The sequence below is a fragment of the Alosa alosa genome, chromosome 9 (genome assembly GCF_017589495.1).
Source record: "Alosa alosa isolate M-15738 ecotype Scorff River chromosome 9, AALO_Geno_1.1, whole genome shotgun sequence".
Taxonomy (NCBI): Eukaryota; Metazoa; Chordata; class Actinopteri; order Clupeiformes; family Clupeidae; genus Alosa; species Alosa alosa.
This window is the reverse complement of record NC_063197.1, coordinates 9,179,278-9,207,166: the sequence shown is the minus strand read 5'-3', so window position 1 is coordinate 9,207,166 and position 27,889 is coordinate 9,179,278. Positions and strand designations below refer to the sequence as shown.

At 41.9% G+C, this 27,889-nt stretch overlaps 2 protein-coding genes and 2 long non-coding RNA genes across 6 annotated transcripts in view; 3 read left to right on the top strand and 1 right to left on the bottom strand.

Moving 5' to 3' along the window:
* The first annotated feature begins 477 nt into the window (after positions 1-477).
* Positions 478-21,422, top strand: LOC125300361. 3 transcript variants are annotated; one of them, XR_007194540.1, is made up of 4 exons: positions 478-1,084; positions 20,657-20,721; positions 20,892-21,210; positions 21,334-21,422. It is a non-coding gene; the product is annotated as an uncharacterized LOC125300361 (long non-coding RNA). The 3 variants fall into 3 exon arrangements; XR_007194539.1 differs by lacking the exon at positions 478-1,084 and adding an exon at positions 20,063-20,308; XR_007194538.1 differs by lacking the exon at positions 478-1,084 and having other exon boundaries at positions 20,063-20,721.
* On the top strand, positions 6,825-8,862 carry LOC125300357. Its single transcript, XM_048252235.1, has 3 exons — positions 6,825-7,207; positions 7,440-7,522; positions 7,816-8,862. Exons 1-3 carry the CDS (start codon positions 7,060-7,062, stop codon positions 8,503-8,505), a joined length of 921 nt encoding a protein of 306 aa, XP_048108192.1. The 5' UTR covers positions 6,825-7,059; the 3' UTR covers positions 8,506-8,862.
* The window catches only part of LOC125300358 (desmoglein-2-like), a 47,229-nt gene continuing 30,390 nt past the window's right edge, over positions 11,051-27,889 (bottom strand). Inside the window, exons 4-16 of the mRNA XM_048252236.1 lie at positions 25,695-25,839; positions 23,587-23,753; positions 22,701-22,835; positions 22,014-22,199; positions 21,579-21,844; positions 21,120-21,296; positions 20,740-20,882; positions 20,167-20,276; positions 19,067-19,178; positions 18,507-18,767; positions 17,697-17,815; positions 14,173-14,433; positions 11,051-13,553 (exon numbers count right to left, since the gene is read on the bottom strand). Coding sequence (XP_048108193.1) covers positions 12,297-13,553; positions 14,173-14,433; positions 17,697-17,815; positions 18,507-18,767; positions 19,067-19,178; positions 20,167-20,276; positions 20,740-20,882; positions 21,120-21,296; positions 21,579-21,844; positions 22,014-22,199; positions 22,701-22,835; positions 23,587-23,753; positions 25,695-25,839 — 3,339 coding nt within the window. The 3' untranslated portion in view covers positions 11,051-12,296. The remainder of the gene's footprint in view (positions 13,554-14,172; positions 14,434-17,696; positions 17,816-18,506; positions 18,768-19,066; positions 19,179-20,166; positions 20,277-20,739; positions 20,883-21,119; positions 21,297-21,578; positions 21,845-22,013; positions 22,200-22,700; positions 22,836-23,586; positions 23,754-25,694; positions 25,840-27,889) is intronic.
* Positions 17,697-18,513, top strand: LOC125300362. Its single transcript, XR_007194541.1, has 3 exons — positions 17,697-17,787; positions 18,099-18,173; positions 18,351-18,513. It is a non-coding gene; the product is annotated as an uncharacterized LOC125300362 (long non-coding RNA).

The window sequence follows — 27,889 nt, the reverse complement described above, 5'->3', positions numbered from 1 at the left end:
TATCATCCACCGCCATTGACTTCTCTCTCTCCACTACCGCTTGGCCATTCATAAAAATACTTCCCTGTGCGCGTCACTGCACAGGTAACCAGAGAGAGGCGGGCACCAGAAGCGCACAGTTCTGGGAGATGTATGCATAAGTGACGGCAGGCACGGAGAACAAGGGGAAGGGGTTTTAATTCTTATTGGTTTTAATGGGTTTTTAAATGGTTTTAATTGTTAATTTATAAAATACTGTTTTAATAAAAAAAAGTGCAGAGAAAAAGTAGTTCTGCTACACTAGCGCGACTGATGGGTTAGTAGTCGTTGGAATTACGATCTTTTACAATGTTGTAATTCAATAGTTACGAAAAACTGCAAATGTCTTTACATGAAAAATTGTCTTTAAAATCGACAAACATCATATGGGTAATTCAAGGCACAAGTCAACCGGGACCAGAAAATAATTTCTTTTTCGCCATAGACTGCGTTCAAATTTTTTGAAAGATAGGTCCCATGAAGGCAAACGGAAGGGGCGGGACTTCACCACTCTATAGCCATGCAGGCTAACATAAAAATGTGAGAAAATCCCGCCAGTGTCTAATTCTAATTCTAATGACAGCCGCGAGTGGCAGCCAGTGACAGCTATAACGCTCTATTTCTGTTTCCATGCGAACGAACACCGTGTCATGCGGAAGTTAATCTAAACTGGGTTGGAAAAACGATAGACGCCGTGGGGAGTTTATTGTGGCGTTATTGTGACGTTCTATACATTATCCCTTACTCAGAGCCATATATGGCTCTGCCCTTACTTAGCGGTTGATGCTAGAATGGATCAGCAGGACGGACAGGGGCGGTCGTTCCGAACGTTCGATGCAGATGCCGATTGTTGCGTTGTTAAGCAACCGATGACGCTCCAGCTTCGCCTCAGCTGACGTTCTAGTCGTAGCTGTCACTTCAGTTTTTAAAACACTAGCGCGGCAAATCAGCAAAATGACGACTTTTGAAAATCTCTCCGACTTAAATACTTTCGTACAGGGAGTGGAGGACGAGTCGAGATCAAAGTTCATAACCCTTTCTGTTGACTGTAACTTCAATAACAAAGGTAAAGCTACATAGTTTGTTAGAGACGATGTACAAGTAGGCTACGTGTTTTTAATAACACCGCCGGTGCTTGTCAACACAGAATGGGCACCTTCGCACGTCAGCCGTGTATACTGTGAGTGGACAGGGGGATCGGGTATGCCAGCCATTCCTTACACCGGAATCCCATTCATGTTTGTTGGGTCGAAAAGGCTGGTCTGTCATCAAGGCAAAGACCTCGCTATTGCCCAAAAGAAGAAATATTCAGAGGAGAAGACTAGAAAGACGATAAGTGCCAAGTCACTCGTGAAGAGACGACACGCACGAGAGCTACTTCGACCCGCTAAAAGTCGTCTGTCAGGCCGATCTGTCGCCTCCATAGACTGTATATATAGAACTGGACAGTGTGCCGTCTGTTAAGAGTGATGCGAGCGTTAGTCCAGAGCCCCCTGGTGGCTGGCTGCAGTACAATGTGTAACTCCGCCCATCCCCATGTATTTCAATGGCCAAGTAGCCAACTTTCCGTGTCACTTTTCTCACCTAAAACTATTTTTGTATCAACAACTTTTATTCAAAAAATAGTTTTCAAGATGCTTCAATACACACAATTTTTCTTTTCTCGCTGAAATTATTTTTTTTTAATGTTATATTAACAAATCTAAAAAGGGTGTGTTTACACCCATGATTGACAGCTGGCTGGCTGCAGACACGACGCTTTGTCCATTATGTTTTACCGTCTAGGCTGCAGACACTACCACGTCATCGCTCACTTATTTTAACAACACCTGATTTCGACACATAATCTAACCTAAATAAGTGTTGCTGTTATTATCATTAGGCTATATCTTATCACAGTCTGACTAAATACATATTGATAGTCATACATTGTGTAGTTGTTTGTAAGAGACATCGTTGTGAGTTGTTACAGATTCTTTGTGAAAAAGATATGTGCTGTTCTTTCAGAGATGCTAAGTATATTAGCTCATAGCATGCTACATCATGCTAGCATTAGCCAGTTGATAGGTAAAGTAAAAGGGCTCTGCTATATTGATCCGAAGTGACGTTAGCCATAGTCACCATCATTTACAGTCCTACTTGTTTAAAATGGTTTAACGTAACCAGTGATCATCGTTGCAACTTCATTTGAATACACTTTGTCACTGGAGAAGGCGATGTTAAGTTTCATGAATGTTAACTCTTGCTTAGTTTTGCGAATGGCAATAAACGCCACCTAGCCTGCTAGGTCGACAACCTCGGTATGCCCATTTATGAATCAGCCCGACAAATAACTTTACTTGTGTTTTAGTGAACACATTATTGGAACATAGCTTAACGTGAGGAGGGATTCAAAGTTACAAATGGCCAATTTGCTTAGTATGCTCAGAACAGCGATATCTGAAAATGCGTTAAGGTAGCGTTGTTACCTGCGATTGCACTGCTGGAGAAGCATTTTGCATTCGTATGATTTGATCAGGTCTTGCCAGTGATGTGTAAATCCTCCCGTAGAGGTACATCATTTCAAAATAATACGTCTAAATTGAAAACTGTGACAACTCATTGATAGGCTCTCTCAATGTCTGTAATCGTATGCCTCTACCACAGGCTTGCAAGTCTTTCACCAGAGAGGGTGCTCCATTATAAATCAAAAATGTAATACTGCAGCCTTCATGTCAGCTGTAAAAATATGAGAACATGGACCTACTACATACTCTGTAAACATTTTACACATAATCAGGAAGCTACTTTTCTGTTCAGTGTGTGATGTGTTTAAAGTGGTACTTCGTTTAAAGAAACATTTTTATTCTTTGTTTCAAGTGCATAAGAAAATACCACATTATGATGATGATGGTTATGGTTACCATTAACAAATACAAAACAATATACTTAAAACAGGGATCAATCAATAGTATCAGGAGTATCTCAACTCTTGTAACGAACATTTGAAATTTACTTTGGAATATGATAAACATTCAGGTATACAAAGAAGGTACGACTCTGAAAACCGATCTGTTTCGCAAGCCTACGGATCGCAATACTATTTTGCATGGGGATAGTTTTCATCATAGGCCGCTGGTCAAAAGTCTTCCGATCAGTCAGTTCCACCGTGTGCGCAGAATATGCAGCGATAATACTTTGCGCATGGCTGCAGACTTGACTAAAAGATTCCTCAATAGAGGTTATAAACAGGACTGGGTTGATTCGGCCAAAATACGTTTTGATCACACAACACAAGAGGAGTGTCTTCGATCAAAAAAGCGCACCAAAGATCAAGTAAGTCCCATATGTTGCATAAAATATTCTCCGCTTGTGTCAGAATTCAGAAAAGCTGTCTACAAACACTGGCATATTATTGATTCGGACCCTAAACTTATGAGTTTTTCCAGAAAAACCTAAGCTGGTTTTTAAGCGTGCTCCTAAATTAAGAGACCGCCTAGTCAAAAATGATACGTCCGCAACCCACGACGTCCTTTCTGAGTATGTCTGATGGTAACTATAAATGTCCCAGATAGCAGACGGGCATTGAAACTATGTAGAATCAACATTACATTGTCAACCATAAATCATTGAATCAATGTCGGATTTCGATGTTGATTTAACATCAGTTTGCACCCTCAGTTAATATTGAAACAATGTTGATTTATTAACTATAGACCAGCGGAATTTCAATTGTATTTCAATTAAAATAAATATTGAAACAATGTTGAAATTACAACCAAACTAAAGATCAATGCGATTTCAATGGTATTTCAATTCATATTAAACCGCAGTAAACCACTATAAATCTGGCAAAATATTGGGAAATTCATACCCTGCTTTATCTACAGCCAGGATATATTTGGCTAGGCCTAGGTATGTCTGGTTTAGGCTACACAAGCTTGCATAAATAACCATTGACAACTTGTTATCAGTTTGAAAAGCAAGTGCATTTATTCACTCTTCTTCATTTATAAATTCCCGTGTGCTGTGCTTCCCTGCCATCTATTCAGTAGGCCTACGGTTGCAGTCAGCCTGACCATCCAGTTGAGTGAAGCGGCACCTAACAGAAATAGAAGAAAGATATACAGTGTTAGATAAATATGTTAAACTGAAGGCTACTTACAAGTGAAACTTTACAATAATCATATTCCGTCTATGTACATCGTAGCCTAACTTACAAACTCATTCGTGCTTGAGCAGGGTCGGACTGGGAACAAAATTCGGCCCTGGCAATTTTCTCCTGGACCCCCAACCACACACACAAGCCCACCGATACCAAAATCCCCCCCTGATTCCCCCCCATAAATAACAATCACACAGTATCATGCTGTAGCAACACTTCATAAACTGAACCCAAACATTTAGATTTGGACCTATAGGTTATTATATAATCAGTATCGTAATTTCTGTCAACTATGACGATCTCCATGCATGTTCAGTAGCCTATATTTTTCATTTAGTCAAGCAGTGACATGTGGTTTAATCAGTGTTGGGCAAGTTACTTCAAAATCGTAATATATTATGTATTACTTATTCAAAGTAATTCATTACATTATAATATTACTGTCTCTGAATTGTAAGGCATTACACTACTATTGTATTACTTTTAAGTTACTTTTACCAAAATATCTGGAAATATGGATTTGGAATTCTAAATGCAGTTTATCATGCTCAATGCAGCTCATTGCACTTCTAATGGAGGGTGGTGGTACAACATAACGACTGAGCTAGGCTTAATGCTACAGTAGAATGCAATAGGTGCAGTGATGGCTCATGATGCAATACAAGGAACAATCATAGCCAGAATTTTGTTAAAAGAAGACAAAAGGTCAAAGTCTGGTCAATTGTGATAGAAATGCTGTAACTTTAGGCTTAGGCCTACTCATTAAAATCAACAGAGAGCCCACTACCTGTATATTGTAACCCAAAACTTAGACATGTCAAGATAGGCTACACAGTGCAGCTACTGGCCATTTTTGTGCCCTAAATGGTGAAATACAGTATTAACCTAAGTATGTCATTATATGGCCAACTATAAAGATGTAATCTGCCTGTTCCCAGGGATGGGTAGTATTTCTGAAACATGTAATATGTGTTTCAAATGCAAAATAGTAATTTTGTAATTTTAAAAATACTGCAAAATACTATATGTGAAAAACACAAAAAAGTAGATACTACAGACAGGTGTAATGAATAATTGGTAATTAGGCAACAATGGTTTATGTTTATCGCAATAAGCTAATGTGAGAACAGCTGTGTTCAACACCACTTACAGCTTTTCAGTGACGGCTATTGCTGAAGCATCAGCTCTGGTCTGAAGCACTGGTGTGAAGTGGTACGCAAGTAAAGATGAGCAAGTTGACCTGTGCAAGTTCACATAAGGACACTGACAAAGGCAACCATGTCCCATTGTATCCATGCCAATCTTTAACAGAAAAATGTCAGATATCTCGACCACAATGACATCAATATATGGTAAGGTGTTGAGTGTGTTTGAATTCCCTCCCGCGATCGTAACACACACTGAACCTGACATGAAGAGGCCAAAATGATTGACCCGTCACCCCCCAATCCAAATGGATGCAACTGCATTTATAGGCTAAGCCTAGGTCTACATGACGGGCCGCAAATAGGCTAAATAACTTTAAAAAAATGTTTTAAAAAAATCCCGGAGGTCACCGGCCCACCGGTTGTACAGATTACCAGTCCGAGCCTGTGCTTGAGTCAACTTAGGCTAGCTAGCTGGTAAGTAATGGTTCACGTTAGCCAGCAGCACATCATCTTCAGCCTATCATTTTGACAGTAAAAGTTTAAACTCAACAAACATTTTATGTAAATCATATGAATATAATAAACTCTAACTTACTGACAACTAACGTTAAGGAAGGCCTAATTATAAATCAGACTGCCGAGTAACGTTAACGTTAACATAACATTATGATGAACTGCTAGCGTTAACGTTAAAACATTAATTTGACCAGCAACGATAACGTAGCTAGCCTAAGTTGACTCAAGCATGAATGAGTTTGTAAGTTAGACAGTAGGCTACGATGTACATAGACTGTAAACATGCCCGAATTTAATGTAGTACAATTTCACATTGAAACATTGTCGTTAGATAAATAAATGCTTGCTTACCATTCGCCCATGTCTCACTTTAACGTTCTGAAGCGAAAACGAGGCTAACGGTGTGTTTCCACACAACGAAATTTCGCGTCGCTCTCATTGAGGTTGAATGGAGATCGAAATTAAGCCCTAGTTGGGCTTAAATGAAAGCGAAGCAAGAAGCAAGGCGAAACAAAGTTGGCCAAAGTTTAACTTTATTTAAATGAGGACCATTCGAGAACCAATCAGGTCCCGCGTCTTTGTGTTTGGAGGCGGGAGTTACAAAAAAAGTCTGACCAAGATGGCGGAGACTACCTGAGCTGTAACACAAACATTTGTATGTGATTAAAATGTTTCTACATGAACATTGGCACTTGTATCAACCGCGAATCGTGGTTTTATATGCCACCACGAACTTAGTCAGAGCACATACACCACTAAATAGACCACTATATATGTTAGTTTAAGCACTCGATCTTTTTAGCTAGCTGACAGGCGAAATGCTAGTATTGCATTGTAAACCTAGCTAGACAGCTAGGCTACATGCTGCAACACAGGTATGAAATATATTATGTCTTATTGACCTTGTTGTTTCTATGAACATGAATTGTTGTTTATAGGCAACATAGTCTTAGTCGAGTCATAAAGACCCCTGGATATCTTCATTAAGTACTTAAACTTAAGTTTGAATTAGCTGATTAGCCTAATTAGCTCGCTTGCCACCACTGGCTAGACACTGCAGTCAAAAGGTTAGCGGTTTCGCCGTCACGCCCCCGAAAATCGCGAGGTGTTTCGCTGTGTGGAAACACACCGTAAGGTTGTAATCGCTGTAGCGCTACATTCTGTTACACTGTAAGCTACCACGCACTGTATCGTTACAGTAACGTGAACAGTTACAATTTGTCAAAGAGAAAAATGGCTTGGACAACAAGCCTTGACTCCTTATCAGCATTTACGATGATGGATGTTGAAAAGTGGGCTGATGAGGGGAATCGGATCCCAAGATCAGTGCTTTTAAAAGGATATAGCAATTGGATAGAGGGCTACATCACCGATATTCAAGGTAAGTGAATGATTGGTGTGCTATCAGCTAACGTCAACATTTAGCAACGTGAACGCTAACATTAACTTCGTAATTGATGTTATTTTGATTTTCTATGTTATAGGGTACATTACGTTACTAAAGTACCCTATTGTAAAGGCACTAAATACTATGTTTTATATAAGGCAAAATGACATTCTGCGTTGAAGTATTTGTGACAAGGTTACTATAGCTAAGCCAAGCTTTTTTTCAGTCAGGAGAGACGAGGCAGGCAGTGTTGTGAGGGCCAAGTCATTTCGTTCAATGAGAAAAAACGAACCCCCATACAATTTACAGGTATTTGGGTAGAAGACAAATAAGTGTTCAAGTTCACGTTCATGTAATCAGTGATCAATGCATCATGGAGAATCATTAGGGTAGCCTAATGTTAATATTATCCAAGAGTTTCAAAGGATTACCAGTCTAGTTGTAAAGATATCATAATAATTATTTTGGTAGCCTAGCTTCAAGGCATAGTCTAACCACAGCTCTGGACTATTTGATTAAATTGAATAGTTTTACTTGTAATTATGGTTGGCAAAGTCTTTAATTGTAATGTTGTTTAACTTGTTTCTTTTCTGCTCCTGTAGATTGATTTTCCATCTGAAGGTCCATTTATTGGACAGTCAGTGTGTAACTGCAAAGCTGGCCAGGGACACTGTAACCATCAAGTTGGACTGCTGTACACACTGGCACATCTTCTAAAGCTACAGTGCAAATCTGTCCCCCCTACAATTAGTAAAACCTCACTCCCACAGAAATGGCATGTTCCTCCACGCACATTCGGCTTGACCCCAAAAGCAATTAACACTATGAAAATATCCAAATTAAAGCCACCCACAGTTTGCCCACCCCCAAAGAAATACAAAAGATGTGATGGTATCCTACCCAATCTATATTGCCCAGTTCCAGTCCCCCTACCAAGTGACCAGTTTGCCAAAGACCTTAAAAGCAACTTAGCTGCCATTGGAAGCAACAGCCAAATGTATAGCCTACTGTTAGCCGCTGAAAGACATCCAGTGGATAAGGTTGCCACAGAACTTGGAGACGTACCCCTTGGTTCAGTCCTGTCATACCAAGCCCTTGCCTGTCCCACCTCCACTACCAATGTCCATCACCCACCCTTTCCTCTGCCGCCACAGTCATGTCACTACGTCACTGCTCTCACTGAAAATGAGAGCAGATTCTACAGTGGAATGACTGTCACACTCTCTGATGCAGAGACTCTTGAGATGGAGACAAGGGGACAGAGCACAAATAACACCTGGCACCGCGTCTGATCTCAGCGTCTCACATCCTCCATATTTAAGAGGATTGTGTCGAGGGTTGCCGACTTCGACACCTTAGCGGCACACCTGAACAAGCAGAAGAGGGCGGTGCAGACGCAAGCTATGAAAAGGGGATTGGAGTTGGAGCCTGTGGCTGCAGCGCTATACGAAAAGGTCACAGGTAATATGACATTACCTTGTGGCTTTGTCCTAAATCCACATGCCCCCCATTTAGGTGCCTCACCAGATCGCAAGGTGGTCGACAGGTCTGGGCTCCTTCAGGGGCTTCTGGAGATAAAGTGTCCAGATGTGGATAGTTTTGTTGAGTGTAGATACCTATGCGCAGGATCAGAAGGTTTTACCCTTAAACACAACCATGAATACTACCATCAGGTAATGGGACAAATGGGCATCACTGGGATGACCTGGTGTGATTTTTTTGTCTATTGCACCAAAGACTACCACCTGGAGAGAATCCATTTTGATGCAGGCAAATGGGAGCAGATGAAGACAAAGTTGGACATTTTTTTCTTTGAGCATTTTCTGCATGCCCTGTGTAAATAAAAGCTTCTACGTTTGTGTTAACCCCAAAACAAATAGTTGACAATGTTTTAAAATGGTTAATACACTGTTTATTAGTGCAAATTGTTCAGTACACAAATTATTTTAGTTATATGTTCATATTTTATGATAGAAAATTCAGTATTGAGATACATTCAGTGTTGAGACACATTCTAGTGTAAAAATACACATTCTAGTATGAAAAGATCCAGTATGAAAACATCCAGTATGAACAAATCTTCCAGTGTGTAAAGAGACATTCCAGCATGAAAAAACATTTCACTATGAGAACTCTTCATTTAACCCTCTATTCAATCTATCAATCAATCGGTCATTTTTCTAATGTGGGTGAGTGTGTGTGTATGTGCGTGCGTGCAAGATGTCTGACAGGGTGTTGTAAATGCATGTTAAACAGGATTAAAAGATAGGTCCCTGAAAGTTAGTAAGTAGAGCACAAACAGTCCATAACTGGTTAACTGAACCACACAGTGAAAGGGGCATGACGCCATCAAATATATGATACTCTTTAATACGCCTGATTGCCCTCTCTACGTGAATCCTCAAGCGGGCAATCTCTTGTGTGTGTGTAATATCTTCTTTGGAGAACTGCCCACTTGGCCCCAAGAATGTTGGAATTATAAGTTTTACATTTATGACAGCAAGGAGGTTTTTGATAAGAAATCCCTTATCTGCCATGACTTCGTCTCCTGGCTGTAAGAGGTTGAGAATGCCAGACAATTTGGTGATTTCTTTATCTGAGATGGAACCTGCATATAGATTGCTGACTAGGCTAATAGTACCAAAAGGAGTAATGCCAATCAATGACTTTAGTGTTGTGGTACCCTTGTAATGGGAGTATGTGACCGAATTCAGAACCTTTGAGCTTGCCGTTTGAATATGGATCTCGGTACAGTCTAGTACTACCCGTGTGTTGGGGAATGTCCTTTTAAAGGATGGTGGCATCATTTCATTAATAGCCTCTCTACTTGGCCATATTGGCAGTGTGCTTAGCATGAAGAACAAGTAGTTCCCCCATGTTATGCAGGTCCTACTGACTGTCGTTGGTGATACGCTAAACCGCACAGCTAAATCAACAGCAAAAAAACCTTGCCGCACACGACAAAGGAAAAGAAAAAACTGGTCAAAGAGACATAGGTGCTGGGCATGGAACCCCGGTTTCACAATGTGGTCTTCATTGTGATTTAACCTTTGCATTTGACTCCATCTAATCATTGATTCAATACATTGAACAAGAAAGGGTTAATATACAAAATTGACCAAGGGATATCACTGGGCACCCTCCTAAATCTTAAAGAGATACCCCTGGTCTACAAGATTCTGCAAAAAATAAAACTTTAACCGACAAAACCAGGTCTGACCCCATGGCTGCCGGACTAACGGGACAGTCCTCCACTGCAATCCTGCTCCTCATTGCCTTGATCAATCAAACACCAATATTTAACTGAGAACTTGCAAAATAGATTTTATCTGAAAATTTACAGACAGGTTTAGACCTAAGCCCTGGTGTCACATCTACAACCCCCACCCCCACAACCACAATTTTGAAAGAAAATGCTGAATGTTAGGAATGAGTACCTCTTCCTTAAAATGCTGTCACATGAGAACATTTGTTTACTGTAAAAAATGTGTGGGTCATCCTACCCATCCTCAACTTACCCCATTCTCATTTTTTATTATTTTTTTTATTGTGGTGGTGCATCGCTTCATAGGCTTGGTATGGAAAAAAACTGAACTGAAAATCGTGTTTAGGCATGTGGAGTAATTACAGTAAATTATGGCAGTTTGATAGATATTATGGTTATGGGATTTGGCAGACGCTTAGTTAAATTAACAGTGAACAGTTTTAAAAAGTTGGCAAGACTTCATTAAAGAGAATAGCAATAATAAACAATAATGTTGATGCAATCAATAGAAAATAAACAATGAAAATAAACAAATACTATGACATACTTTAATATAATATACAAACCATAAATCATAAGAAATGTTTAATTAACGGTGCACGATAAACAGATATGCCTTTAGGCCCCTCTTAAAAAACCCAAAACTATCACAGGAGCGGAGAGCACTGGGCAACTCATTCCACCAACAATGTAACATAAAATTTACATTTATTTTTTACAGTTTTAGCAAGCCAGAAAAACCTTGTTTCATACAGAACTAAGTTACTCACCAGCGTCAAACTTTACCACCGCCGTGTCGATGCTCGTCAGTAAAGAAATTCGGCTCTGATGTATGTGGCAAGTGATAGCACACTCATGTCAGCGTCTATTTGCGAAGCGGCTAATTGCTAAGCAAACCCCATAAAAAACCCTGAACAAAATTTACATATTGAGCCTTTGTTTAAAAGACGTTACAAGAGTCAATATATGACATGAGCATATCAATGGTCACATACAGTCTATATTACAGCACACATATACCTACCACATTAAACCAAGGAGAATATCTCACACTAAACTCATATGCCCCGCTGACAATCAGTATTTATAATGATTTTTGAAAAAAATACATTTTTTGGGGGCTTTTATGCCTTTAATCTGACAGGATGGTGGAGAGTGACAGGAAGCGGGTGGGATAGATATGGGAACAGGAAATGACCCGGGCTGGATTTGAACCCAAGATGGTATGGGCGAGAAACCAAATATGATACAGGGGCTGTAACCAGTTGCACCACAGTTCCCTTCGCATAATAGTCATTTATTATTATTATTATTATTATTATTATTATTATAAATAACCTTTATTTAACCAGGTTAGTCTCATTGAGATATAACATCTCTTTTTCACGAGCAGCACTAAAGAAGATTTGCTCCCAGGGTCCCTCAGAGTTGAGAAGTGTAGTGATAAATGAACTTGTTAATATAATAAATGTGTGTCTTTGTAAACCCCTTTAGGGCTGGTTTAAGTACTGTGGTGAAAGATGTCGCACTAACACCAGCACTGCATGGAGCTATTCATGAGGGTGGCTCATCTCCCTGCAGAGTTGGACATTGAGGGTAAGGTCTGGGCTTCTGCAAAAAAACGCTGTTTTTGTTGCATCGGGGAGAGGGGATCCAGGGCTAAATGGTCTTCCGTCCATCAGAAACATGCCCGGAGACCCAGGTCTGCACTAGTCCATCTCCTTGATGGACCAATCCCACTGTGTCTGCCTGGCCGCCGTTTACCAGAAACAGGCCTGTAGACCCCGGGGAACCAGGAGCATGTTGATGATTTTGAAATTAAATCCCCTGTTCCCCCTGAATGTGCCCGCCCTGCTGCATTATCAAACTCTGACCCCCCTGAATGTACCCACCCTGGGACATCACAAACCCCTGAGCCTTCTGAACGTGCCCGCCCTGGGGTATAACCAGACTCCCTTTTCGTTTAGTCTGCGCAGCACCCGAGCCCTGGACGATCACCCCCTGTACTCCCTGAATATGGCCACCCTGCTGTAACACCAAACCCTGCCCACCCTGCTGTAACACCAAACCTTGACCACCCTGAATATGGCCACCCTCCTGCAACACCAAACCCTGACCACCCTGCTGTAACACCAAACCTTGACCACCCTGAATATGGCCACCCTCCTGCAACACCAAACCCTGACCACCCTGCTGTAACACCAAACCCTGACCACCCTGCTGTAACACCAAACCTTGACCACCCTGAAAATGGCCACCCTCCTGCAACACCAAACCCTGACCACCCTGCTGTAACACCAAACCCTGACCACCCTGCTGTAACACCAAACCCTGACCACCCTGAATATGGCCACCCTCCTGCAACACCAAACCCTGACCACCCTGAACATGCCCATCCTGCTGTAACACCAAACCCTGACCAATCTGAATGTGCCCACCCTCCTGCAACACCAAACCCTGACCACCCTGAACGTGCCCACCCTGCTGTAACACCAATCCCTGACCCCCCTGGGCCATCACCAGCCCCTGGGCTCCCTGCACCAGGCCTCCCCCCTGCAGCAGCGTCCCTTCTGTGGCTGTCTGACTCCCGTTGACCAGGATCATTCCCCGACCCAGACCCACTTGGGGCCTCTCAGCCAGCAGCACTGTGCTCTGGACCTGCTGCGGCTCCACCATGTAGTACAGGGGCTGCTGCTGCTGCACCAGCACAGTCTGGGTCGGCACGGCAACGGTCTCGCGTAGGTGCATGCTGGGAAGTGGGGGTGGAATGTGTTTCTCCACGAAGCTGATGCTCCTCTGTTGTTTAACATTGGTTGCCATGGTGACACTGTTGTCCACCTCTGTCGTGGGAGGTGTGATCTCTTGGGTCACTTTTGGGCTTGTTTCTCTGGAGTATCCACAGATCTCGGCGAGGTAGGTGAACTTTGAACCCAGGTCGTCGAGGAACTGGAGGTCGTCGTCAGCCCCGAGGAGGCTGCAGCTACCCACAGAGCCAGTGGGAGATCCATGTCCCTCATAGCAGTACTCCAGCAAAGTGTCCTTCTGATAAGAACCCACCGCTGTAAACTCGGCTTTCTGTTAAACAAAAAGAACATGTTATCGCAGTGTTACTGAATCCTCAAGAGACACAATGTTATGCCCCTCTGGTTTTGCAGTGGCAGTGCAACAGCCTTTGGGTGGTGCATGGGCAGAATCAGCTTCAATTGTCCACACCTGAGAAGCATAAAAAGGCCATGTCTTTGCCTTCATAAAAGGCTTCAGTTTGACAAGTATGCTTTGGGCTTGTTTTTGCATGAAGTCACTTGGAAATAGTTGTAGTCGCGGGTTGCAAGTTTTTGGACGTGTTTTTTGGTGCGGTCGCTTCTTTTGGGCTTGCTCTTGCTAATGAAAGGGGGATGCATGGTGCACATGTAGGACAGTCCATCTCTGACTAAATAAGACAACAGCCAATCAGATTGCATACGTAATGCTTGTTTTTTTTTTTTTTTTTGCTTTGGTCATGGGTCGCTTGTTTTAGGCTTGCTTCAGAGACCTCGTTGCTTGTTTTTCGTCATGTGACCTGGCAACACTGAAATGCTTACAATAATATTCTCTATTTGTGATAAACTGTGTAGTCTATTTCCATTTTATGTTGCGGCTTCTGAGCTGACCGTAACACTCATGAAATCTCTCTCTCGCTCTCACACACACACACCTGTGAGAAGTAGTTGTCCAGAAGTGAGTCTGGTAGTGCTGTGAATGTGAGCTGGTCCTCCTCTCTCATCTCCCTCATCTCCTGCAAATATGACAGCACCTCCCCATGGGCACTGTAGTCCATGTCCACTATGTCTTGCTGATCATAGTGATTGTAGACGCTCTCCTGCATCTGCACCGGGCTGCTCGTCACAGTTGGCATGTTTCTGAAGACTGAAACATCTTTGGAGATCTGTACCGGAATACTCGCCAGAGGAACCTCCTGCTCAAAGAACGGAACCAGAGAGACAGAGACACAAAATTGTGAATGGTTCAGTTGACTTTTCTGACACAATAGAACCTGATACTAAAAGATACTAGGACTAGGACATTTAGGGTGTTTTCACAAATAGTCCCTTTTTAAAAGAACCAAACTCAGTCCACTAATAGGGGACCAGAAAGTGGACTAAATCAAAAGGGACTTATTTTGTATTCACATTGTGAGTTCATTTGGCAGAGGACTCGGATCTCTTTCTGGTGCACTTCAGCTCTGATGGGGCTTCAGTTTCCTTCCTGTTCACACTATACCTTCTCTGGGGGTCTCAGACTTTAGGCTGTTGCTTTGGGTTATGGGCTATGTAGTTGCTCATTTCCATCATCATTCATTATCAGGTTGAAATAATTATCATAACCCATAATTGGTGTGGTGATTTGATTAATGTGGTCTGAAATAGTGCTGCCGCGATTAGTCGACTTAGTCGACCTAATCGACCATGAAAATTAGTCGACGGCAATTTCTTTAGTCGAAGAGTCGTTTTACTATTGACCGCCTATTTATTTTGGCTCTGTAATGTTATATTAATTAACTCTATGTTATTAACTCTTGAAACGTACAATGACTGTCTTTGGATGTCAAACAGGCTAAGACTTTGGCAGTCATGTTTTAAACCCCGCTATGCACTGCACTCAAACTGTACGCCAGCAGCAAAGCTGCGTGCCTGCCTGCTTTCAGCCCAATTCATTATTAGGCAGAGCTAAGTAGGGGGTGCTAAGCTAGTAGGTTACGCTAGTCCAGACTCTGACTAATATAGTATTGTGGAAATTGAAATAAATGGAGGTCTCACGCTGACAACGAACGGCGTCATTACTGTAATTCATTCATACCAAAAAACGTTACAACGAACATGCCGCCGCCCGTGATATCAACAATCAAGGTGCGCGTCATTTCCCATGGTCAATAAGTCACGAGGCATATTCTGGGGCAGCCGTGGCCTACTGGTTAGCACTTCGGACTTGTGCCGGTTCGAACCCCGACCAGTAGGCACGGCTGAAGTGCCCTTTGAGCAAGGCACTTAACCCCTCACTGCCCCCCCCAGCCGCTGTTGTTGCAGGCAGCTCACTGCGCCGGGATTAGTGTGTGCTTCACCTCACTGTGTGTTCACCTGTGTGCTGAGTGTGTTTCACTAATTCACGGAGTTCAAGCCAACTGATAAAGTGAGGTAACCTATGTGGTAAGACACGCAAAGTGCCTGTAGCCTACTTGCTTTGAACATGCTGATGCAAAGTCCTCAACTCCTGTCGCTTTCAAAGTCCAGCTGCTTCAACTATAATGCGCGACCAGCACCGCCGTAACGCGGACACTGCTGATCCAGAGCCGCTGAGTGAAATTATTCCCGGGCTTCATCTGATAATTTGCTGCGCAATTGATCAAGGAACCGCGGACCGACAGAAAAAGAAAACAAACGTTTCTGCAATCAGTAGGAAATACTTGCTAATTTGGTATCATCAAACATAGAGGCATACAATTAAATGGTGGTGAGCGTTCATTCAATGCGCGAGAGAAACTGAAACCACTTGATAACGTTGGTAGCAAAGCTCCAATTCAACCTATTGGAAGGCTATTATGAAACTACATTTAATAGAACAATGTGGATTTATGCAACTTCCATAAAAACAGAGCACATACTATAATACACTATCTAGAGTATTGTATAGTCAAATTTGAATAAATGTGGCCAAAAGCTTGTGGCATAATTAAATATGTCAATATTCTTTCCATTTGCCTACCAGTGTATGATGCTTGCATGAGGGAAACATCCCAAAACGATGACACCCATATAATTGCTGTTGTTTTGATAAGTATTTATCATGCAACCATGCAAGCAATGAAACTATTGTAATTATATTTTACATTAGTAAAGCAGTCCTCTGATGTGCATGTTTTCACAAAGTTTTTGTGAACAATGTTAGCACTTTAAACACTGGCTGCTTTGAAGTGCACGTATAACAATATAGCATAACAATAATAATTGTGATGTGATTTAAGGATAATTTGATGGGGGGTGGGTTCATGTAGGTGGGCCCTATGACCCCAAAGTATGCCATGACCGGGCCTCAGGTCAAAGAAGTTGTCTATGTCCATGGCAACACTGGCATACAAATAAAGTCTATTAAAGGTCTGACATTAGATCTGAAGGTAGCATTTTAAATGGGTGTTTTTTTTAATACATAATGTTTAACAGTTTACTTACAGTAATACAGCTTCTAACAAAAGTGATATATATATATATATATATTATGTTTATACATATATTATGTTTTTTCCCTTTGAGTTGAGTTCAAAATAAAACGGACACAACAAAATAACAAACACTTGATTTTTAAAAAAAATGAGTCGTTTAGATTATTTGACTAATCGAAAAATTAGTCGAAAGATTAGTCGTTAGAAAATAAGTCGTTAGTGGCAGCACTAGTCTGAAATACTTACTTATATATATTGTGATATATTTCCAGAATTAATTCTGATCTGAAGTTATTTCAAATATCCTCTTGAACTCAGTGGTAGGCCTGCCTCACCTGGTTACTGTTGCTATGTCCAACTTTAGCTCACGTTCAAAATGACAAGTGAACAGCAGCCCGTTAACTGCGCTGCCCAATGTCTCGTAGCCTATGTTTCCACGTGCAAGAAGACTTTGACAGATAATAGCTTAGCAGATCATGAAAAATGGTGAGCAATGTAATTAAAAATTCACTAATTTCTATATTGATAATTAGGCTACGAATAGCTTGGATGAAAGGATATTCAGCCTACTGTAATGTTAATGTTAGAAGTACACACCATGGCCTATCGTGAGCCTAATAATAATAAACAACATGCCTTCTCTTTTGGCAATGGCAAGTCAAGTAGGACAAAATAGGCTAGCCTACAATGCAAAATGTGAAAGAGAACCCAGGGCGATAGTTGTTCACAATGCACAGATTGTGAACCGTGCCGCGGACTTCAAAGCAAACCTTGCCGAGACTACCTCCCGAAGGGGTCTCAGTTCGGTTTGCGGTAGAGGGGTCCCAGTTCGGTTGGAGTGTTCACATATGCATACAAAATACTGAGTCATCGATCTGAGTTAATTTAGAAGCCTGAAAGGGACAAAGTGTGTCTGCATTGGAGGACTTATGTGAATGTGCCATTGCCATCTAGTGATGTGCCATCTCCACTGTTTTCTCTCTCCAGTCAGACTGTGTGTGTAACATTTTTTAGTATGTAATTACCCTGTCCTCTCCCTTTCCCTCCGTGTGGTACGATATGAGATGAGTCTTGGCATCGAAGGGCAGCTCAGTGAAGCCTGTGGCTCCAGCGCAGGTACAGTACAGAGCCAATAGTGGGATCACTAATAGTACACACACACAGACACACACACACACAGGTATTAGGTGACAGCCAAATGTAGATATGCACAAATAACTGTATCACATTAACATTTTACCATCTCTAAAAACTGGGGAAAAAACAGGTTTACTACAATGTGTCGAGTCCCCCATCCACATGTGTTTCAAAGACAACATTTTCTATGTCTATGCAGTTTTTCTCTTAAACTATCTTTCCATGTATTTAATTTGAGCAGTTAGTTTTTACCCAATGCTGATATCGACACATTATTTACTTTCCTCCAGGAATTCAACCCCCCACCCCCTTTGTCAGTTTGTCTCTCTGTTCATTCTGTCTGAGGCCTTTCTTTTAGTAAGTAAGTAAGTACATTTGTAAGTTTGTAGCTGTAGAATCACAATAAAGTGTGTTTTTCTAAACTTCTAAAATTTCATGTAACTTAAGTTTACAACTAAAGTTTCTTGTTAAATTTAAAGATTCTACCATTCATGTCCTTTTTTTGCTGTTGGTTGTACTAACAGATTTAACATGTTTATCAGTGAACTGATAATTTCCTCAGATGGAGAAACATCAGCATGATGAAGATGACACTGTAACTTACTTGTCAGACACGGAGACATTTTTTTCAACAATGACAGCATAATTTGTGTCTCACACAGACACAGACACACCAACATGAGGTGATGTTTACTCACACAGTAGTGTAAGGACGCCAAAGAGTAGTGCTCCCATTGCAGCTCCCCCCAGTTGGGATGACTTTCTGATGGACGCCCCTCCTAACTGCTCCTGCTTAATTCTTGGATTACAGGAAGTCACACCTCCTTCGCAGGTGCACACCTCCAAGTGGAGGACTTGTGTTTTAGGACAGGCCAATCCCTGTTGGTCTCGTATCTCGAATTTGACGTCATAGTACCCAGGCCAAATGCCATCTTCACCCCAGAGAGATATTGAATCATCTACACACACGACCACACAGAAACCACAAATGATTACATCACCCTATATTTCATACTAATATTTCACACATCTCACTGGTTTTAGAAAACATCTACTGTACACTTTTGTCCATTAACACCCACCCAAAGTCATCACAATCACTAGACAAAAAGTTTCAAAAGATGAAACCCCCATGTACACACACATAATACATAAAACTAAACTGGACTGAGAGCTATCACAAAAACAAAATCTGTGCTAAACAATTGCTCATGTAACTTATATTTGTGCCATTATGATAGAGCACGTCCTTACTCACTTCCAGTCCTCTCAAGCCTCCATTGCACCCCCACGCCCTTATCCAGCAACGTGAACGTCAACGGAGGGCCGTAAGGGTGTCCATCCAGATCCTCTGCTGTCACGTTCACCACCTTCACAATAACATTTCGGTTACTATCAAATAGTTAAAGGCACCCTTAAGGAGGTTCCAAGATTTGCTCTCGGGGTCCCCCTCTGGTTGAGAAGCACAATAATAAACAAACTAAATATGCGTCTTTTGCAACAAATTATGAACATAACTCTGATATAATATCGAGGGAATGCACCAGCAGCAGTCTGTATAAAAAGAACCAGCAGCGGAACCCAGGGAAGGACCGGAGCATACAAATAGCTTTTACAGACTTTAATGGTGCAAATGACTAACATTTCGACACACAGCATCTTCCTTTGAGTGAAATGGGTAAGTGGTTGCCAGAGAGGACTGAGGAGGCTCACTGAACAAGTGGCATTGTTTAATTGTTTCATATATTTTAAATCTTAATGATAATACCTCCTGTGTCAAAACTAGACCCTTTCAATCTGTTTCTTTCTGGTTGAAATGTTTAAAACCAACATAGATATTTTAAAAAGAAAATGCCTTAGGAACACACATGGTCCTGATGTGCAGTTTGGCGCCTTGCATGACCGCTTCTGTCATCTGTGTATCTGAGTGTGTGTATGTGAGGCATTAATTGTAAAGCGATTTGAGTGCTCAGAGTAGTGGGAAATGCTGAATAAATGCAGTCCATTTACCACTTTGACTGTCAACATCAGATTAAGGCACTTTCTTATTAAAGGTGCTCTAAGCGATGTTAGGCGGTTTCTAAGCTAAAACATTTTTTGTCACATACAGCAAACATCAACTCACCAACCGCTAGCTGCCTGTCCCCTGAATACACTGTAAAAACAAGCAGTCTCTGTGAACAGCCCAGGCTCCAAAAGCGCCAACAAAAACAGCCTAGTCCAGCCTGGACCATAAAACATAACTGTTCCAGCCAATAACCGACAGGAGAGTTTCAGTTGCAGTTCTCACGCACACACAGACAAAAAAAACAGGGAAGTATCCCACTGTGGTGGACAGGAGTGTAGGCGGGCCCTTACCTTGGTGTCACTGCACAGGAACTGCACGTTGCTCTTGAGTCTGGGGCAGTTGTCATTTACGTCCTCCACATGCACTTCAATGGTACCAGTGGCTGTCTGGGTTGGCATTTCTGGAAAGTAGTGAGACAAAAGAAACATTCATGTGAGACACACACTAACACTTAATAACAACAATAGCATGGGCAGCATACAGTAGTCCAAGTTTGCATTCAGAAATGTAGGCACAGAGATATGAGCTCAAATTTAGTGCTGTAGTGTTACAATCATGTTACAAGCTGTAGTGGCACCTCTGGTAAAGATGAGTAAAAAGTATTTATTGTCTTTTTATCTCTATTACACATGATAAAACAATGAGTTAATCCGTCCAGTTAGTCAGATACTGTAACACAATTTCCTTATTTTCCGTATGTTTTTAATGACTTCTTTTAGAAATCTGCGTATAGACCTGCTACGTTTATATACATGTTTTTCTTTTTTTAATGAACTCTAGTACAACATGAAGACAAGCAGCTCTGGAAACCAGCGAGGCACTGGCTAGCTAACTGAGCCAATGAGGTAGGCCTTTATACCCACCATTTGTCAAGCAAAGAATCTTGGCTATGTAGACCCCATTCACCACATGTGGAGACTCCCGGTCTGGAGTCTTAATGAGGATGACCTCAGCTGTCTCCTCATCAATGGAGAACCAGTTTCCCGGGTCGTAACCTTTTGCATATCTGTCACAGGAGAAAAATTCAAGCGAAATTCATCTCACATCAGCCTGTAACTTTCAAGCAAGAGCAATTGAATTGGACTTATGAAGACTGGGCTAATGGCGTGGACTCTGTCCCATATTAACAGGATCGGGTGGAATCGTTAGGTTGGCCGAATTCACCTTTCTGAAGATGACGTACTGTGTACGGTCAATATAAAACAGGGTGTTAAGATGAAAACAGCGTGGGGGAGCTCCTGACCTGACATTCGTGGCCTGCTCTCCTGTATCTCCATCCGAGGCAGGAAAAGTGGCAACGATCTTGGGGCTGGGGAGCTTTTTGTTGCCCTCTGGTAAGGAAATGGGCTTGGTGCTTGGTCGGTAGACTGGCCCATCGGGTTTGTTTTTCACATTGATCTTCACTGGGTATTGTTTATACTTTGAAATATTGATCCAAGACGGCAATTGTCTTCCAGGCTTTCCAGGGGCCCCTGGAACCCCTCCAGGTCTTCCTCCTCCTCCGCCACCACCACCAGGCCCTCCAGGTACACCACCAGGCCCTCCTGGACTTCCTCCTCCACCTGTGCCACCAGGCCCTCCAGGTACACCACCAGGCCCTCCTGGACTTCCTCCTCCACCTGTGCCACCAGGCCCCCCTCCTCCACCTGTGCCACCAGGCCCTCCACCTCCACCTGTGCCACCAGGCCCCCCTCCTCCACCTGTGCCACCAGGCCCTCCACCTCCACCTGTGCCCCCAGGCCCTCCTCCTGCACCACCACCTCCTCCACCTCCTGCTCCACCACCACCTCCTCCACCACCTCCTCCTCCTCCACCTCCTCCACCACCTCCTCCACCACCTCCTCCTCCTCCTCCTCCTCCTCCACCACCTCCTCCTTGAGCATTAATTGGTATCCTGGCTCCTTCGCGTGCTTTATTCACCACCACAAGCCCCAGGTTCATGTTTGGTACTTCCTCAAAGTCAACAGGCTGCAAGATTGAAATCCTCACATCAGAGTCACCAATCACACAGTCATCTTGAAGAACAGTATGTGGGGTATTATCATCTTCTTCACCTACATTTCTCTACCTCAAAATGTTGCAAGAAGATGGTTCCCCTCTATTACAGAAGGAAACTGCAACTGCAAGACCAACATACCTTGTTGAGCATCAGCACACCCTCGTTGGTCCTGGGATTGGTGTGAATGCTGAAGTAATCGTCCTCATTTCCAGACACAATGTAAAACTCAGCATTCCAATTATCTGAGGCTACCAGGTCATCGTCAAAGGATTTAATGAGCATTACCTCAACGCCTTCCACATTTTCATCAATACTTACTGAAAACTAAAATAACAAGAGATGCAACAAAGGAAAATAATAAATATTCTGTCCATGTTTACTAAAATGCATTATTTTCCAGCTAAGGAAGTTCTTCTATTCACTCTTATTTGAGTATGTGCTTAATATCTTAATATCTGAACACCTGTTTTGATTATTTATTCTGTATTCTATTTTCTACATGTTACAGGAAAAATAGTTGTTTAAGGTGTTTCTATACACTTGTATGTATTAAAAATTAAGTTTTAGGCAATCTATTAACAACAATGTAATTTATGTTTTAAGAATGAATACATTGTTGTGTTTTCATTAGCTTAGAATGAGCCATACAGAGTCAGTACCCCTCCATGGAGTCTGCCAACTTGCTCCAAAGATAAAACTAAGACATTTTTGACTTGGCGGCCACCATTTCTCCCACATGCAGTTGGCTGCAGTTCAACATTCTCACCACTAGGTGTTTGTACATACTGTAGCCTTACGTAAGCTGTCTGATGAGAGCGCTCTCACCTCATCCTTTTCTAGTGTGGGGACGTTGTCATTGACATCCAGAATGTGGACCCTTATGGTGGCTGTTCCTGACAGACCGCCTGGCTCACCTCCCATGTCTGTAGCCTGCACAGTGAGGACGTAGGAACTGACTGTCTGTGGAGAAGAGAGAGTAGGCATTCTAGAAAATACTTTGGTAATCCACATAGTGTATGTATCCAGGTTCATGTTAAATTTTGCCTGGATTCTATGTTTTTTTTTTGTTTGTCCTGTTCCAAGGGGCTTTACAAACAAACTATGATAGAATCCTAATTAGAATCTAGTTAAAGATGACATAGAATGGATAAACATGTATTTTACGTTATTCTCTGATGTTAATATAGAAGGTATGCAACTTTGGTCTGTTGAAAACCCGGTCCCATTTACAGCCTTATAATAAAGTTGGGGAATATAATGGCCCATTTTAGCAGATATCTACACCCCCTTATGCTTATCTTGCACCCACATAAACTCACCTTATCCATGAAACCCTACTTCTGTCTGGTATTCACCTTCTATCCATTCTGTTTACATAATAATACTTTGTGCAGTCTCAGCAGGCTAACTATTCTTCAACTTATATTTCTTTCAAAATGTAGATAATTCTACACTCAATATGGATATTTTATATATGTATGTTTTTTAGTTCACATTAGCTTTGTGGCCATTCACCGAACCTCTGCTATCAAAGCCAAAGTAAAAATGGTTTTCCATTCTGTCACCTTGAAAAAAATGAGAAGGAACAACACTATTCCTCTGTCTTCCTTTCAACAGAATTAAAATTGTGTTGGAATGATCAATTGTGGCGTTCTCAGTATAAAGCACAACCACACACACACACACAAACATAAACACACACAGAGAGTACCTCTCTGTCAAGTTCAGATTTGACGTAAATCTTGCCACTGGTTTTGTCTGCATGGAAATGGATTCCGCCATCATCTGGTTCCTGCTTCACCACACTGTAGGCAATAGAGGTGTGGGGTGTTCCTGGTTCATCCCGATCTGTTGCGTGTATTTGTGTCACAAATGATCCTACAGTGAGGAATAAACCATGCAAAACATGAGCGTGAGAAAACCAGGGAGCTACTAAACTCAGAAAGAAAGCTCACAACTTTCTTTTTCAAGCACAACCCATAGAGTGGCTTGATTTGTTTTACGCTGAGTCTACTCTGATAAAGAATATATTTATATTAACAAATCCAAACAACAAAATAGATTAAAGCAATACCAAAGAACTTTCCCTCTGTCGCACACACGCTATTTATTTATCCAGCACTTTGCAAATAACGATGTCCACAGACAAGGTAGAATATTTTGCATGACTTATAAAAGTACGATGTATTGCGACATCAGATGCAAGTCAAATTTGTAGTTTCTTATGTCTCATTCCATCGAACTACAGATCCGCTATCCGATCTGGCAAACTTACATAGTGCAGTTATAGCCGATAGAGGGCCGCGAAGGGAATGCAGAATTGCCGTTCACCCTGTTACGAGTTGATGAACCACTGAAACGATTTTGGAAACATTATTTTAAGGTACAAAAAAACTCTTTGGTGTTGCTTTAAGAAATAAATCAATAATCATTCAAAGTAAATACTTCTATAATAGAGTGAATTCTTAAAGACTGGAATTGTGTATGTGAGAAAGCTTTAACAGTACTGTTGTGTACCAGTAATAGAGAACAGTTAGATTTAAACATCTAGAGAACAGTAGGCCTATCCATTTGGTAGGAGGTCCAGGCCCAAACCAACAAGTCCAGAGACAGTTTTTACCCACAAGCCATCAGGCTACAGAACTGATGGCTACACTAACCCTTTCACAAACATACATCATACAATGTTCTGTGTTTCTAACTAGCCAGCAAATAAATGGGCAAACTGAAACGGCTTCAAACAAGGATTATTTTTACTTGCAGAAATCACGCGTGAAACAGGTATAGCATCTCTCATAACACTCCCTTACGTCATTCACGTCTAACGTAACCCGCTCCATTATGGGTAATGTAGTATTACTGTGTAACTCAAATACAACTTCAAACGTAAAGTGTTCAACAACAATAAACATTAAGTTGCAACATACCAACATGCTACTAACACAATGACATACATCTATGGCTAGAGCAGTGTTTTTCAACCTTTTTTGAGTACATTTTTACATTTAAAAAATCCCGCGGCACGCCACCAAGCAAAAATATAGCCTAACAAAATTACACACTGTAGCCTAATACAGCAAAATTTAGTCTCTCCATTTGTTTATAGTTCAGTTCAGAGTCTACATTTTTTCCCTTTTCAAGTAGGCTAGGCCTTTTTATCTATCGCTGTTTTACATCTTTTCACCCATAGATATTAGAAAATTAGATGCCGCATTAGTGGCATCGTGAAGGCTACGTGAATGCGGCCGTCATATTGCTGGTGGCAAACACCTATGGGCAACACTTGTCGACAATCAGAGACACTGTCTGATTTCCAATCAAAAACACCTGTTTCTCCATTGGCCTCCAGTGATTGTTTTCCCCAATGCCATATCATAATCGCCACTTCTCATGCCCATCACTTAATTAACAAGGTCTTTATTGAGCTACATAGTGCCACCCACTGACATGAAAGAGTATTTATTTATTTAGCAAGTCACTACATTGCAGGCACAGATGCTCAACAATGGCATAGCCTAGCCTAGCCTACTATTTGCAACAACACACAATAATACATGTTTCTGGACTGATTAAGTGAAATTGGACAATTTCCCTGTGGTTGAAAATCACTGGGCTAGAGCCCAAACTCACCTCTTTTACAGTTTATGCTGTTTTTATTTTTACATTGTTTATCACTTTATTTTGCCCCCTGTATTATATCCGTATCTCTTCTTTTCACTTCAGACTTTCAATAGCCTTTCATTTGTAATTCATTTGCATTATTATTATCAAGTATATGAGAGTGTTTGGAGTGTAGTGATGGTTAAGGAGGTGACTCACCTACTGGGCTATCCTCATAGATGTTGACAGGTTGCAGTGGTTCAAATACTGGAGCGTTGTCATTCTTGTCCAGCACCTTTATTGTTACGGCAATGGGGGCCTCAGCCAGAGAATCATTCTTTTTGAAGGCTGCATAACCAGTCATCTGTACCACACACACACACACACCAACAAACCAACAAAGTAAGAAGCATGTAATTTATAATCCTGTTCAGGAGTACCATGGACCTTGCAAAACAAGTTTATTTATTTTTTTCTCGTACCAACAGTAGGCTACTCAGTGACTTTGAAGAATAGAGATCTATGTGAAAAATGACCAAACTTGACTTTGTTTGGGTGGGCAAGACACAATGCTTGGGAGGGCTCAGCCCACCCTGGCCCCTGCCTAGAGCCATCCCTGTTGGGTCGACACACATAGCAATAAATCATTATATGGACACTCCAAAATGGCACGTTGACAAGATATAACCTCATTAGGGTAGAGAACATGACGGCCGGCAGCGAGTGAGATATGTGGGTCCGACTCTCGTGGGGAGAAAATGTTCTTACACTCTTAATCAACTTTTTTGTGATGGAATAACTACTCTTTATTTTATATAGTTGACGTTAAAACGCTGCCCGCCCTTTGGGACTTTTAGGCAAAACTCTAGCGAGTTAACCTAAACAAACAAACATTTCCACCTGTTCGTGTATGTCGCCTAAGACCCGCTCCAAACCAGGGATGGAGAAAATCCAAGCAACGTTAGACACGCTGGTGGCATCTAACGCCAATCTCACCAGTAAATTGGATAAACTAGACGCTCTTTCTAAAAAGATGGACAAATTAAACGCGTCTGTGGACTTGATCGGTGCGCGGCTGGACTCAACTGAGGCCAACTTGTTTGAGCAAACCAACAAAGTGGCAGCGCAAGAGTTGACAATTAAAGCCCTGGAACATAAACTAGAGGAAGCTATGAACTGATAACCTTGAAAATCGATCCAGGAGAAGAAACCTCCGTTTGCTGCACCTGCCGGAAAACAGTGAGGCAGGCTATAGTATGGAGGCCTACCTGGCGAAGACCCCCTCTGCTCTTCTTTCCATTCCATTGGAAAGGCACGACATTGAAATCGCTCACAGAATCGGTCCATTTGTCGTGAATTCCAGGCCCCGTACGGTGATCTTTAAACTTCACCATCTACAAAAGAAGGTCTCCATTGTGGAGGCAGCTAAGTCCATCCAGCTGGAGCCAAGGGAGCTCCCCGGTGTGAAGCTACGGATCTCTGACGATATATCGGTGCGTCGGAGAAAACTTCGGGACCAATACTGGCCGCTACGGGAGCAACTTCATGAGAGATCAGTCAAGACCAGAGTCCGGGATCCGGGCACTCTTCTTGTTTGGATTGATGATGAAACCTTTAAGTTCGAGTGCTTAGAGGCGGCCATGGACGTTTTGAAAATTAAATTCCCCGACCTGAAATAGGCTAGAAACAGCGCTATTAACCTGGCGCTTTGGGGGGTAAGTGGCGAGTGGCTCTAGGCTACTTCCCCATTATTTTTCTTCTTTTGCTGTTGTTTAATCTAGCCTATTTATATCTCTATTTTCCTTTTTCTTTTACTTCGTGGCCTGGGCATTTGGGACTTAAAAATAGAGCTTATTGTTTACTGCTGTTCAAAGACTCTTAATAATTTTTTGTTTATGGAACCCAGTGTTGTGAAGCCCTATGGAAATGAATGGTAGGCCTAGACTAAACCTACGGATGGCTTGCTTGTCTGTTTATCTGTTTTGTTTTGCCCTTGTATCTTGGCTAAGGTCTTGGCGAACGGGGGGTTCGCTTGCCGCTGTGCGGGATGTGTGTTGTGTGTGTGTGTGTGTGTGTGTGGCTACGTTTCTGGCTGGGGGAGTTTGTGTGTGTGGGGTCGTCTGGTGTGTCTGTGTTTGCTACGTTGGTGTGTGTGTGTGCGCATGTGTTTGTTGGGGGTGGGGGGACGGATCTTGCGCTACCTGCTCATTTTTCCCATGTTACTCACAGCTCATTATTTGTCTTTGGTACCATGATATAAATGACTAAACTTACAGTATTTTCTTTTAATGCGTGTGGCCTGAATTTGCCCTTTAAACACATACGTAAACACATGGTCAGCGAATCCCACCTGCTTCAGAAGGATGTCCATAAACTGCAGAATAAACATTACTGTGTAAAGGCAAACTCTTCAG